Source organism: Coenobita brevimanus, chromosome 34 (genome assembly GCF_032717465.1).
Source record: "Coenobita brevimanus isolate Jiangsu-jjx chromosome 34, ASM3271746v2, whole genome shotgun sequence".
Classification (NCBI taxonomy): Eukaryota; Metazoa; Arthropoda; class Malacostraca; order Decapoda; family Coenobitidae; genus Coenobita; species Coenobita brevimanus.
In genome coordinates, this window is record NC_136987.1 from 24,487,959 (window position 1) to 24,503,111 (window position 15,153).

At 41.5% G+C, this 15,153-nt stretch overlaps 2 protein-coding genes across 2 annotated transcripts; both read right to left on the reverse strand.

The window, feature by feature from the left end:
- Nucleotides 1-3,868: 3,868 nt before the first annotated feature.
- On the reverse strand, nucleotides 3,869-11,358 carry LOC145396028 (sulfotransferase 1B1-like). Its single transcript, XM_080269492.1, has 7 exons — nucleotides 11,282-11,358; nucleotides 10,157-10,352; nucleotides 6,813-6,939; nucleotides 6,286-6,564; nucleotides 4,623-4,678; nucleotides 4,435-4,481; nucleotides 3,869-4,013 (listed from the first exon to the last, which is right to left on the reverse strand). The coding sequence occupies exons 1-7, from the start codon at nucleotides 11,356-11,358 to the stop codon at nucleotides 3,869-3,871; spliced, it is 927 nt and encodes a 308-aa protein (XP_080125618.1).
- Nucleotides 11,359-12,888: 1,530 nt separating this feature from the next.
- LOC145396029 (sulfotransferase 1C4-like) lies at nucleotides 12,889-14,822 on the reverse strand. Its single transcript, XM_080269493.1, has 2 exons — nucleotides 14,639-14,822; nucleotides 12,889-13,036 (listed from the first exon to the last, which is right to left on the reverse strand). Exons 1-2 carry the CDS (start codon nucleotides 14,812-14,814, stop codon nucleotides 12,889-12,891), a joined length of 324 nt encoding a protein of 107 aa, XP_080125619.1. The 5' UTR covers nucleotides 14,815-14,822.
- Between the last annotated feature and the right edge of the window lie 331 nt (nucleotides 14,823-15,153).

The following is a 15,153-nucleotide window of genomic DNA, read 5'->3' on the forward strand; positions in this document are numbered from 1 at the left end:
ATCCCATAAACTAGCAATACAAAGGAATAAAGCGACTCAAATACTACTATTTTGATGTATCAAAAAATGGTTTTACCCCTGGGGTTCAATGGATATAAAAATGAACTAGTTCCACAGAGATGGGTCTATTATGCCCTTCAACACTGTGGCGTCTTTTGATACTTCCTTCTTGCTGTTACCAGACGATTTTATTAAGTTTAGAAGAACCCATTGGTAGAGAAGTGTTCAATCAAGGACTTATCTCACCCATACATTTCAAATTGGATATCCATGACGAAATAAATAATCTGGATATGAGGATGAAATAAATAAGCCGTTCTTAGGTAGAAATGATTAAAACGGCATTTCAGGCTTTAAATGGTCTGTGTATGGCGCTGTAGTAATTTTCATTTCTAATATCACAACAATATGACAGGATGGTCCATATATCATATCTGAGACTTACGTGCGGAAAGTGGCGCGTTACGATTTTCTCGGATAGACACTGGTTATATTACATGCTGGAATATGAGTTAATCTATGTCATGTTTGTACCTCGATGCTCTAATATCCACCGATACCTTAATTCACCTGAAGAGATTGACATCACAAATGGGAATGAAAATATTGGTGCAGTAATATTTTGATCATATAATCACTGCTTTTACTAAAAACTCAACACTATGCACACTACATAAGTAGTAGAAACTACAAAGTTTTCTGTGTATTAGCTTATTTTTACCTGCGTAGGAAGATGACAGGTGCATAAGAAAGGAGCGTCCTTAATTTCTACATACTAATCAACTGGTTTTAAAATGTTTTGAAGTAATCCATTGTCAGATCCACTGAAGGCAACCTGCACCACCTGTGTTCACAGGTAAGTTTTACTTCCCCTTTGCTCAAAAAAGGAAAAAAAAAAATCCTTCCCCCCTACCCATCTCAAACCAATTCATGTTTTTTCACCCACGACTCACGAAAAATGAACGGGTGTTTTGTTGTGAGCGGTGTGTGTGTGTGTGTGTGTGTGTGTGTGTGTGTGTGTGTGTTTAAAAATTTGTTTAAAAAGATGTAATCTGCTTTCAGTCAGAATTGGGGGAACGGTTGAAGGACAGTACAAGAGGAATGTTCTTGTCTTTCAAGAACAATAGGTCAAAGATGTAGGTCACGGGGCTGGGTCAAACGTTGATTCAACAAAATCAGCGTCAACAGCTTTTATCCAGTTATGACAAAACTTGGAGGAAGAGCTGAGGGTATAGCAGGAATTGGGTGATTCAGTTTTGGGAAAGCTCATTGAAAGATCTGGGTCACAAGTCAAGGTCAAATTTTCGATTCGGATACGTAATGGTTAACAAAATAACTCGGCTGTAATCTGCTTTTAATAAAGCTTGGCTGAATGGTTGACGGTGGGGCATGGAGTGTATATATATATATATATATATATATATATATATATATATATAAAATTTCTAGATCATGGTGCAAGATCAACTTAAAATTTTCATCCAATTTACACCACGTGTGAAAGGTTGTGGATAAGACACGAATAACAAGGTGTGATTATGAGCACAATCAAAGGTCAAGGTCACAGGGAAAGGAAAATGGCCATATATACAAGACAGAGTCAGCTCAGAGTTTTGGTATTATTTGAACAAAATTTTGTAGAAGAGTTAAGGGTTAGATAATACAGATTATTCATAAACTCCAGCAAAAACTTTATGTTGTAAAATTCATACAGATTTTGATCAGAGAAATATATATATATAAAAAAAAAGTGGTGGCAGCAGAATAAACTACAGACATACAGAAATGTATAATAAGTCTTCGAAGTGTTAAGAAAATATTGCCACAGATATATATGGTAAAGCAAGAGTTAATATATCCTTTATATACGAGGGTCTGAACTCAAGAAACTACTGCTCCACCATCAAGTTAGCCTACTGTTCCACTGCGTCTACTTAACGCTTCAAGCAAGTGTCACTTTCTCACCGACATTGCACATCAGAGAGGATCACCTGTGAGCAGAGAAACATACCAAGCCTCTCTCAGCTACTCCAGTGCATCTACTTCGCACTTACAACATGTACTGCACATCACTTTCCTCCCTGACGTACAGTACAGTATCACAGAAAATTGTCTATGAGCAGAGAAACATACAGTACCATACCTCTCTCAGCTATCCCACTGCATCTACTTCACAGTTAGGGAATGTCCATCATATTGCTCCATCATACTATCACTGAAAAGCACCCAAGGGCTGAGAAGCATGCAGCTCCAATTGCATCTTTACTAGTCCACAACATCATAGTCAACGCACACGAGCACCACAACCAAAGAGGCAACAGACTACACTAAAACCCAAACTTTTCTCCAAAGGCTGTCTACCTCATGAGGCAATGCAACAGATTTAAACACACCTCACCTCTCCCCCACACACAACACACCATTACAATGCTCCAAGAACTAAACAATAACAACAAAATTAGTACAAAAATGGAAAACTGGAAGGCCTTGTAACGACACTTTGTCACTCTACAGACACTACACTAAATATATAACAATACAACTAAATCATAAACATGCACTTCCAAGACCCATGCCGCCATCACCTCCAACACCCAACACATCACTTCCTACAAAGAACAAGCAAACATTCTAAAAAATCACTACAAAGCATGTCACAACACGAAAATGGTATGAAAAACAAACCTCTCAACATAGGCCGTCCTTTCCTCTCGATCACAATGCAACCCTCTTCACTCCAGAACAGACACTTAACATCAGCAACAAAAAGAACCCTACAAGCACAGGGCCAGATGGTATCAGCAACCTGCAACTAAAACCTTAAGGACCACAAGGCAGCCCGACCCTGACAAACATCAGCAACTACTCATATTCACACTGTAGCATTCCCAATATTTGGAAACATGGAACAATCACCACAATACCTAAACCAAACAATGATCCGACACTGCCTTCTTTGTACAGACTCGTAACACTACTTTGCACATCATTCGAAATAGGTAAACGTCTCATTCTCAACAAAGCCATTCCCCATGTCCCCCTTGCTCCTTCAAGGCTCGGATTTTGAGCAATGCGTTCTACAAACATATTAGTGAATAATCTCACGCTACGAGCATCGAATGGCATCAACTCCACGACACCAGCTCAGAGTACACTTCTCACAACATATAAGTAAAGCCGGAGATGTCATCCCGCGTGCAATTACGAAGATAATGAAAATGAATAGGGAGAACAACACTAAATGTTGGCTTCCCACCCATTTATCTGGTAGATAAGCAAATGTTACATTCCACGGCATGTCACCATGAACAAGAAATTTCCCTAGAGCTCTGTTCTCTCACCCATACTCTTCGACCTATACACACATACTCCCACACCCCAACCACCTACAAACATTGCCTCATAATGCAGATGACATCACCATAATAACCACACACTTCGTTGCAGACACACACTGCACTTTGCAACAGGACTACCTCAACACACTGCAGACATGTGTGGGACAACAGGCTGAAGGTTGCCCTAGCCAAATCCAGCACCACACTCAACATCAGCAGTAAACATGGCCACGGGCACTCCCCATATATCACATTTAACAATGTATATGTGCCACACACACCCTCTATTAAGATCCTTGGAGTGACATATAACATCGGACTCACCTTCAAGGGCCATGTACATCAAGAGGCGGTGAAACCCCAGACTCAATGCACTAAGGGCAACTATAAGGCCACACTTTGAGGAACAAAAAGAAACACTCTCCTTACTCAACAAATATTAGATGAGTAATGTCACACGTCTCCCCGTACAGGCTCCCATCCTATCTAATCCCTACTACAACACCTTGCTGACCGTACAGAACAATGCTTTATGCATCACCACTTGCTCCATCAAACTCACTCCCACAGCTAACTTGCAATCTGAAACGAAAGTTCTCCCTGTCAGAAACTACCTCGATATGCGGGGCACACGATTCTCTGCAGTAGCCTTCTCCAATACACAACACCCCTGCCCTTATATGAGAAAAACACAAAGCACACCTAGGCACATAAAACACTCACCACACAAACATCATGAAACCATCTACAACAATAGCCCACCTCCAGATATTCCAACACTAATAATGAAAAAACACCTACCTATTGCATTCATGTGCAGGGTAATACAACACCTCGATCACAACACCATACTACAACCCACCCCCCCTCCGGACTTCCGCCCATCGGAGGTGTCCTTCACCTGAGGTGATTGAGTTCACCTAGCCACACTCAGAGCAGGACATCACCCAGTCCTCCTCAACTAGTTTAGATTAGAGGGCGTTATCTATAAGAAGCGAAACACACCGGGCGTCTCAGCATTTGAACATTAGCCAATAGGGGCGAGTGGGAAGTAGAACAGATGGAATATTAAGTGAACTTTTGTCCTTGGGTGTACCTAGGTGGCACCTCCCCGACTGCCTTACTCCCGGTCTCCATCCAAGCCTGGAGAAGAACAAAACGGTATAAATTTTTCATCATAATACTAACTCAAGATTGGCCATGAAGTGTCAGGAGTGGAAATAAAAGCATAAAGTAACAACCTCATACTCAAAACATGCTCAAGAAAATTTGTGAGTATGGTACCTGGAACTTGGCCTTCATTTGGGGAGTGAAGCGATTGACCCAGTCCCCAGTGGCACCTGTAGGGAGAGAAGAAAACAGGATGAACACTGAGAACACTGCCACTGAAAACATACAATACTTAGTGTAAATTCACCTGATGGAACTGGGCCAATCCTACAATTTGAAAACTAAGTCGCAGTTGCGTGAATTTATATGAAATTTAGTAATGAGGTGGACATAAGCCTCCTTGATTAATAGTTAAATTGACCTTCCAGTCTGACTTCACTTGGCCATCAACTGAGCTGCAAAGGGTTATGGATCTTTGTCAGGTAAAACATGCTATTTCACCTTTATCTGTGGGCTCATCTTAATCTCACCCAGCTTATATCTACCTATTTCTAGTAAAGGGTGGTCCGTATATTACACAATGGCCCGTATTCTTGTTACTTAAGTGGCATATGACCCGTATTCTTGTTAGTTAAGTGGCTTGCTTATTTCACCTTACTGTACTCTTCAGTGTTATATAAATACTTCTAACATCACCATACTCTGAAAAAAAATAAAGTACAGAAGGATATTAACCAGCCATATCCCAAAATAAATCACTAAGGAAGAGGTGTTAGGGAGCTTCCTTACTGAGTAAGAATAAAGGTCCATGTGTCGCAGGGACGGCTCAGTCAAAGTAAACAGTTTCTACTTCCCATAAATCTTTACTGTTTACCTGTGCATAGCCAGACGCTGTTATCCCGTATGTATGGGGTGCCCACAAACAAGCAGCCTCCATGTCACCCTGTCCCCTGCCTTTTCGCTCACACTCCCCTGTCTATATACCTCTCCACTGCATCCCTCCATCTCATCCTCGGTCTCCCACTCCCTCTCTTGCTTTTCTACATTTTTACTGCTTCCCATAAATCTTTACATCCTTAATACTCTCCACTTTTTTTGCATTCACTGACTGCGTGGTTGGTTAGCAGTTTCATTATGAAGTCAAAATCTCTGCTTTCCCCATACCAGCAGACTGAGCCAGGACCACAGGATACAAGGGTGCAATATACCATCCATCTTGTGTATCGTTGTATGCCCAGCTTAGCATACTGTAACCTGGTCATTCAAACCTGACATGCTTAACCTACTTTGTCTCACTGGCTTGCATCCATTAATGAGGTGAGTGAAGATGATGATGATGTAACGACAATGATGATGATGAACACCACGACTAAGACAGGGATAATGATGATGACAATGATGATGATGATGATGATGATGTAACGACAATGATGATGAACACTACGACGAAGACAGGGATGATGATGATGACAATGGTGATGATGATGATGATAATGATGATGTAACGACAATGATGAACACCAAGACGAAGACAGTGATGATGATGATGTAACGACAATGATGAACACTAACGCGAAGACAGGGATGATGATGACAATGATGATGATGAAAACGGATGACGACAACGACAGACGATGATGATGATGAAAATGAAGACAATAATAATGATAATGATGCCAAAGGTGACAATGACAATGGACGATGATGATGATTATGATGGTAATGAAGGCAGTAACAATTATAATGATGACAATGATTTGATGACAGACGATAATAAAATAAAAAAAAGGATGATTAAGATTATGATGACAACAACGACGACGCTAATTAAACTCACCCTTCCTCACAAACTCAGCCTCTCCCGGCACCAGTTCAGGATATTCCGGGATGAGACTGAGGTTAGTGGCAGGTCTGGCCTTCATGTTGGCAAAGCTGGAATGCTGGGCCACCTGCAGCAGCTCGTCTTCCGTCAGGCCTGTGGCGAGGAAGTGGTCCAGGCGCTGAAGTTCCCTCAGCAGATCCTTGTTCATGTCTTCGTAGTATAGCAAGAGGAGGTTTGGGTGGGTGCGTTTTGCCCATGCCTCGCTTAAGTGACTCCAGTATGGCCCTAGCAGAACTGTGAAGATGAAGAAGGAGAAGAAAAAAAAAGAGAGAGAAGAAGAGAGGGGAAAAAAGGTGAAGGTGTGGGAGAAGAAGAAAGAGAGGCAGGGGAAGGAGGAGAAGAAAAAGAAGAAGAAGAGGGATTAATGCACTTTATACCTATCAACTGGATTATAATCAACATCAATCAGTTTATTAATTTCTGCAAAGTTCCATTCTTCATTCTCTCTCTCTCTCTCTCTCTCTCTCTCTCTCTCTTCTTACCTAAATCTCGGCACCACAAATCCAGGAACTCTTCCAGGTCGCCCTTGAAATTCACTGACTTGAAGAGTCTTTGAAGGTGGTAGTAAGACACACACACGTCACCCGGATGTCTAGCCACATATATCACCTACGAATGAAAATGTAAACCATCATCATCATCATCTTCATCTTCATTTTCATCTCCACCATTCTTATTTTAAAAGATGATTTAAACGGCTTAAGTTCGTATTTGTGGACTACGGTAGAAACCAGAACAGATCAAAACAAGAAGTGGTGCCAAGGAACAGCAAACCCGTCCCTGTGAGTCATTTTAGTGTTGACGTATAAACACAACTGAATAACTAGTCATAGATGTCACATACCAACTTTGATGTAAACCAAGTGAAAATTTACGATTTGATGGCCATTTGAAATTTTAGGCCAGATCCACCCGACACTGAACCCCCTACCACTAACTGGGGGGTGACGCCCATGATGTAATGAGGCATGTTATAGGTTGCAGATTTGAAAGACGCACCCATAGGTTTTAGTTTCATGTCAGTATGACGAATTTGAAAGGAGTTATGGCGAAAAAACGATTTTTTTTTTTAAGAGGCCCACAGCCTGGGCCTGGGCCCAAAATTTCATCAGGTGATCAGAAGGTCACAGCCCTTCATCCCTTTAATTTTAGTTTAAGTCGCACCAGTGGTTTTTGCAAAAAGTTGTCAACATAAACAGACAAATCGAGTTAAAGAAATACCCGTCCCCAACACCCTCCGGGCCTGGGACTGGTAACTAACAGTTTCAGAAAGAGAGAGAGCGAGAGAGAGAGAGAGAGGAAGAGAGATCAACTTAAATTAAAACTAATTAGCTAATCTTATTGTGTAGCCACAACAATATTACAAATGACCCACGTGGGAAAGCAGATATGTTTGCTAGTACCTTTGCAAGAAACTCTACCATAGATGATACGAGCCAGAATGTCTCAGTACTGGAACTTGATTCTCCCGAAATTGCCCCACTTAAAATACAGACAAGATTCGTAAAATCCATCCTAGACAATTTACATACCAACAAAGCTCCAGGCCCAGATGGAATTCCGCCAATTGTTTTGAAAAAGTGTTCCCCTGAACTTGCCTCTGTCCTAGCCAAATTATTCAGACTATGCATACGTACTTCTTTATTCCCAAATTCATGGAAAGAAGTCAATATCCACCCAGTTCCGAAGAAAGGAAGTTCGTCTGACCCCTCCAATTACAGACCAATAGCTGTCACATCTTCTCTTGGTAAGGTATTTGAAATTTTAATTAATAAGCATATTGTTAAACATCTTGAATCCAACAACTTAATTAGTGATAGACAATACGGTTTTCGCCACGAAAGATCCACCATTGACATACTCAATCACTTAACTCATACCATCCATCAATCAATTGATCTTTTTGGAGAAACTCATGCAGTAGCTCTTGACATCTCTAAAGCTTTCGACAGAGTATGGCACCGTTCCCTGCTGTCCAAACTCCCTTGCTAGGGACTAACGTCTTTTGTTCCTTTGATTTCTTCTTATCTTAGTGACAGGAAAATAAGAGTAAAAGTAGATGATGTATATTCGAATTTCCACTCAATTAACGTCGGCGTGCCGCAGGGATCAGTTCTGGCGCCAACCCTATTTCTGGTTCATATTAATGATCTCTTATCTGTCACTCACAATACCGTTCACTCATATGCAGATGACTCAACACTACATAGTTCATTCACACTCAGACATCCATTTACAAAGTCTAATATCTCTACCTCTCAACTCAGTACAGCCATCTCTATAAATCAAGATCTAGCTACAATCAGTGAATGGGGACAAAACAACCTTGTCTCTTTTAATGATAGTAAAACTAAATATATACAGTTTACTTATAGACAGATATTGCCAGATTCGTATATTACCTTCAGTGCTACTAATATTCCCATCTCCAAAAGTATTGAAATTCTTGGTGTCTCACTTAACAGTGCCCTCAGCTGGACCTCTCATGTCAGATCACTTGCTAAAACCGCCTCAAAGAAACTTGGATTATTGTACAGAGTCAGTAACTTCTTCGCTGATGAGCAGTTAGCTATAATTTATAAGAGTCATGTGCGCTCTCAGCTTGAATATTGCTCACCCTTGTGGAATGGTTGTGGAGAGGTTGCATTAAGACTAGACAAAATTCAGAATAAAGCTGTTAGAATCATTAACAACCCTGTCATTACATATAAACTACCTCCCCTGCAAGTAAGAAGTAATGTTGCCTCCCTTGCATTATTTTGCAGATATTTTTTGGCAAATGTTCAGACGAAGTTGCGTCCATGGTGCCACCTCTCCATGCCTTCCCTCGTGCTACACGGACATCTGGTAGCGCTCATGACTGGAATGTCACTCAACCATATTGCAGAACTTCTGCCTATCAGAATGCTTTCATTCCCCGAACTGCATCTCTCTGGAACTCGCTTCCCCAGAGTTGTCTTCCTTCAAATTTCAACCCACAACTGTTCATGTCTAACTGTTACAGATATTTTATGAATAGAGGACACCAGTAATCTGGTGTATTGATTATTTTTTTTTCCCCATTTGTTCTTCCTTCCTCCGTTCTGTTATTAAAAAAAAAAATAAATAAAAAAATAAAGGAAGCTTCGCTCTAACTCTCAGCGGTATAGAAGTATGTCTATTATACACAAGATCTGAAAACCCTAAGGTATCTTCTTGTGTAACATGAACAAGGGACCTGAAGACAAAGGTGTCGAAAAACTCAGATGTAAATTTTACGTTTGTCTCAATAACTGGCTAACTGCATGCTAAACTGTAGCTATATTCCATTCAGATCATAAAGGGGACCATAGCTATATGTCCAGAAATGTATATCTTTAAAACTTCTGTGGTTTTCTCTACAATGTGTTGCAAAGAAATGACTGAGCAGATTTGAATTCTCTACTAAACTAAATGGCAAAATATTATGTTAAAGTTATACAGAAAGCATTTTTATTTTTATAGGATTTTCACACAAATATCCTTATCTCAATTAATTCCTGAGATATTTCAATTTAAAAGAAACAATTTTTGAATAAAAATGAGTATATCACCTCTAAAATAGGTAAAGGTCATATATATTTGGCAAAGGTACTTGGGTAACCCTAGGCTACCTTCATGTGTAATATTATCAAGAGAAAAAAAAAGTGCAAAGAAAAATAATACTGACGAAAACATGAAGCGTTGCCACTTATATGGCGAAACTTAATAAGGTTTATGCCGCCAGAGAGAGAGAGAGAGAGAGAGAGAGAGAGAGAGAGAGAGAGAGAGAGAGAGAGAGAGAGAGAGAGAGAGAAACTTCACCCACCTTACAGCTCTCAAGAATGGATGGCGGGAGAAGCGAGAAGGGCAGATGAGTTTGGACTATTCTAGGAGAAGGAACGGACTCAGCACGGACCAAATGTACCCCAGTGGTGCTCGGATCCTCGTCTGGATGTTGCTTTAAAAAACTGTCAACCAGAAAACTGGGCCGGGGAAGATCTCGATGGTAAAATGAGTCACCACTGAAAGAAAGGATGGTTATCAGTCTCTCTCTCTCTCTCTCTCTCTCTCTCTCTGCTGTTTGTTCCACTCTCATTATCTATTCATATGTCTGTCTACCTGACTCTCAGTCTGCTTGTCCCTCCCTGTCTAATAATTTACCTGTCTGTCTATCTGTCTGTCTGTCCCTCTCCATTTATCTAATCATCTATCTGTCTATCTGTCCGTCTATCTATCTGTCTATCTATCTACCTGTCTGTCTGCTTGTCCCTCTCTCTTTAATTAGTCATTTTTCTACCTGCCCATAAGTCTCCATCTATCAATCTTTCTTCTATCTATCTGTCTATATATCTCTGTCTACCTATCCCCTGTTAATCTATCAATCTGTCTGCCTGTCCATCTATCGCCTGTAAGAGTCCTCAACAGGCGTAGCACTGGACGAAATAATTATACTGTCCTATTAGGAAACTCTCTCTCTCTCTCTCTCTCTCTCTCCATCCTTTACACACCACTTCTTCATGACTAGCGCCATATTCTGATGATAATAATAGCTCAGTGGCAGACAATGACAATGCTGTGGCTGTACATCCTTTACATAGCACTTCTTCGTGACAAGCACCATATAGTAATATTAATCTATTATACCCCAGCAGTCAAGATGTGTGGATGGCAAATTTAGGCGAAACTACATAGTTAGATCATACTAACTATACTCTGTTTACTCTAACTTGGCATGAAATTGCCCTTCTAACCAGATCGTGGAGTTGTAACAGGAGATGAACACTAGAATATGATGCTAGTCACAAAGAAGTGCAGTGGGAAGGATGCCGCACCGTGGCATTATATCATTCTACCAGTGAATTATGGGATATAAACTGAAAAAGGATCAACATATCCACCTACACTCCCTTCACTTTAACTTGGCACAAATTTCCGTCCATACGCAGCTTACTTCTCGTAGTTCAGGGGCAGAAAAGGGCAATTGTACGTCTCTACTACTTTTACACGGCACTTCTTCGTGATCAGCATCCTAGTCTAGTATTAACCCACTGTTACAACTCAGCATTCACGATGGAAAGACGGCAATTTTAGGCCAGGTTGTGGAAAAGGATGTAGAGCCGTAGTATTGTCTTAATTTCCAGTAAAAGAGTTAATGAAGGCTGTATCTGACCACTCCAGTTCCTAACGTCTATGCCAGACTGTGTAGTGGTAGTAGTGGTAATGGTGGTGGTGGTGGTAGCAGCAGCGGTAGTAGTAGTAGTAGTAGTAGTAGTAGTAGTAGTAGTAGTGGTGGTGGTAATGGTGCTGTTGGTATTTAGTAGTGGTGCAAGCAGCAGTCCTCCTCTTTCCGTTCACCATTCTCCTTTCGGGGATAGGGAGGGATCTGAGGGACATTTGTATAACCAGGCACAGGAGTGGCCAGTCCACTTCAGTGCCATCGCGAGAAGGCGTCCCTCAGTATACATACTCAATGGAGGACACAGGAGACTAAGCAACATTTCTTCCATTACTATGATGTTGAGGTGATGGTTAATAGGCAAAACAAATCGCTGAGGGAAAGACGTTACGTAATCCTGATCAATGAGAATATGGCTTGAATCAATGAAAACTCAAAAGACATAAGAGTACAAACAAACAAGAAGCGGTGTCAAGGCACAGCAAACCCGTCCCGGGCAGTCATTTTAGTGCTGACGTATAAATACAACAGAATATCTAGTCAAAGGTGTCTCACATAAAATTTGGAGTAAATCAGGTGAAAATTGACGATTTTATGCCCATTTGAAATTTTAGGCCTGAACCACCTGACACTGACCCCCATACCGCTAAGTAAGGGGTGACTCCCCTGATGTAATGAGGCACGTTATAGGATCAAGACTTGAAAGATGCACCTATAGGGCTTGGTTTAATGTCAACATGATGAAGTTGAAAAGAGTTATGAACAAAAACTATTTATTTTTGTCTAACATTTTTGGGGCCAACAGCCTGGGCCTTGGCCCAATTTGGCGCAAAATTCAATCGTGTCATCAGAAGGTCATAGCCCATCATCCCTGAAATTTTAGTGAAATTACACCAGTAGTTTTCGTGTAAAGTTGTTAACAAACAGACAAACAAACAGGCAGACAAGCCGAGTGAAAACAATACCCATCAAAGTAGTTTACATTCAAATGAACCTGGATTACCACAACTACTACTACACACCACCACCACTACTACAACAATTACTACTATTACTACAACTAATACTACAGTAGTACTGCTGCTGCTACACAGAACCACCACCACTACTACTACTACTGCTTCTACTACTACTACTACCACCACCACCACTACTACTGCTACTACTACTACTACTACTACTACTGCTGCTGCTGCTGCTGCTGCTGCTACTACTACTACTACTACTACTACTACTACTACTTCTACCACCGCCACCACAATTACTACTATTATTGTAACAATTACTAGCACCACCATCATCACCACCACCACTACTACTACCACTACTACTATTACCACTACTGCCACTACCAGTGAAGCAGAATCAAGTGATGTTGGTGCCTACTCAAGGAAGGGGGATCGCTCTACGACTGGCGTGTTAATGGCTGTGGTGAAGTCAAGGTCGTGCGTCATACACCACACCATCTCCTGCGTCCACGTCGTGCCGCTGCGGGGAAACGTCATCACCACTACGTCATCTGGCCGAAACCTGGACAAGGAAAATGAATATCGTAGGAAAAAAATCGTTTCATAGAAAAAAGAAAAGAAAAAAAGAATGAGGTGACTGGCGCTGAGATTTTCCTATCGACAAATTTGCAACTAAGGAAGAGAACGATGAGAAGACTGTTTTACGCGTACAAAGCCGATAATTCCTTAACCCAGCGTAACGTAATGGTAAACTGAAGCTCACTTACCTCCCTTCCCACTAAATTAGGAGAGACAGAGCACAACTAGACTCCGAGAGTGTAGCACAGCCCTCTTCAGGTGGGGCACTTTCATGTAACCTGAAATCTTGATGGAATATCTTTAGACTTACGACTTACTTGAGGATTTTTTTTTTCTGTTTTAGACCTTCCAGACATGGCACGTAAAGAATAAAGAAGAAGAAGAAGAAGAAGAAGAAGAAGAAGGAGAGAGAGAGAGAGAGAGAGAGAGAGAAGGAGACGAAAGCCCCGACATTTGAAGAACCACGTTAAAACTCAACTACATATTTACCGTAAAGAGTAAAGTTAGTCATCACTAGTCATATACTCTTTAGATCCCTGATTCTTCTCCATCGCCAGAAATACAGTATGTCTTATTTACTTACACATCGCGGTGGAATGTAGGTGGTGGCGACCACCATCCACTCACCTAATGTAGTGCTGCTTACATCCTCCATCACCTGTATCATTCATTTTCTGTGTCTGTTCTCCTGTCCTCCTATTTCTCCCATCCTTCCTGTCACTTTCATTGCTACTCTTTCAACTTCAGGTGACTCGAAGCTGAGTGACAAGCCTAATGGTTTCCTTTAACCCAGGAAACAATATGCACTTCTGAGTGACAACCATTTAATCAAATAATGGGGTGATGTGCTGCCTTCTATGGTGCCCCTGTTAACTGGTGGAGAGTGGTTGCTTGCCTGCAGTTAATGGGTCTGCTCAACAACCTACACGTCACGGTGAATTAGGGTAGGGGAGGGGGTAACGGGTCGTGGATGTGGATTGGGGAAGAACTGAAGGTGGAGTGGGGAAGATGGCAGGATATATGATGAGGAAGATTCAGTCTGGATAATACTGCCTCGGGTGAGGGTACATGAATTTGTTTTTTGTTCTTTTTTCTTTTTTAAGCACTCTCTCCGTGAGACTCAGCAGTCCTCCTACGTATCATACACCTCCACATGTCACCACTTCGGCGCTAACGCCAACCGTCTATACTGAATACTTGGTAGAGCCACCAACTATACTGAATACATGGTAGAGCCACCGTCTATACTGAATACATGGTAGGGCCACCGTCTATACTGAATACATGGTAGAGCCACCGTCTATACTGAATACATGGTAGAGCCACCGTCTATACTGAATACATGGTACAGCCACCGTCTATACTGAATACATGGTAGTGCTGTTGCATACAGGACTTGGTGTATTGGTTTTAGCAAGTGTGTTTTTATGACATATTGGCGGGTCTTATGGTTGACCAATAAAGTCTGCTTTGACGAAATTCAAATCCTTAAACTGTTCTTTGCTTCTTCTTCTTCTTCTCTCTCTCTCTCTCTCTCTCTCTCTCTCTCTCTCTCTCTCTCTCTCTCTCTCTCAAATCTACTCACCTGAACTGGGCATATTTATCAAGGTACAATCTGCAGTGCGGTGGCAGGAGGTACCGCCCTGGTCCAACCTCCACCAGTCCCTTATCAAAAGATCCGAATTTCGTCTGTAGTTCCTGCTGGATCTTCGGGGCCAAGGGGAAGGCCATCACGGGGCAGGAGTCTCCTTTCTCAGCCATTTTTTAGCACTGTAAATGTAAATAAAAGTGTAAGTAGGTGGGATTTATTACAGGAAATAGCGCTGCACTTGAAATATATCTGATTGTATCTTCTGCTTTGCGGGGACGGCTGTATGTGCTGGTGTCAGCATGAGTGTGTGGCACTGTGAGTAGGGAAAGAAGAGAAGATGCAGGATGGTGTGGGCTTGGGCGTGAGTGTGTGAGAAGGGAATGAACAGGTGATGTGTGATGGACGATGGCAACGCTGTCTGTGGTGTGAGAGTAAGTGTGGGCAAGATAGGAATAGATGATGGAGGATAGACATTGATAACGCTGTCTGTGGTGTGGGTGTGATTGTGA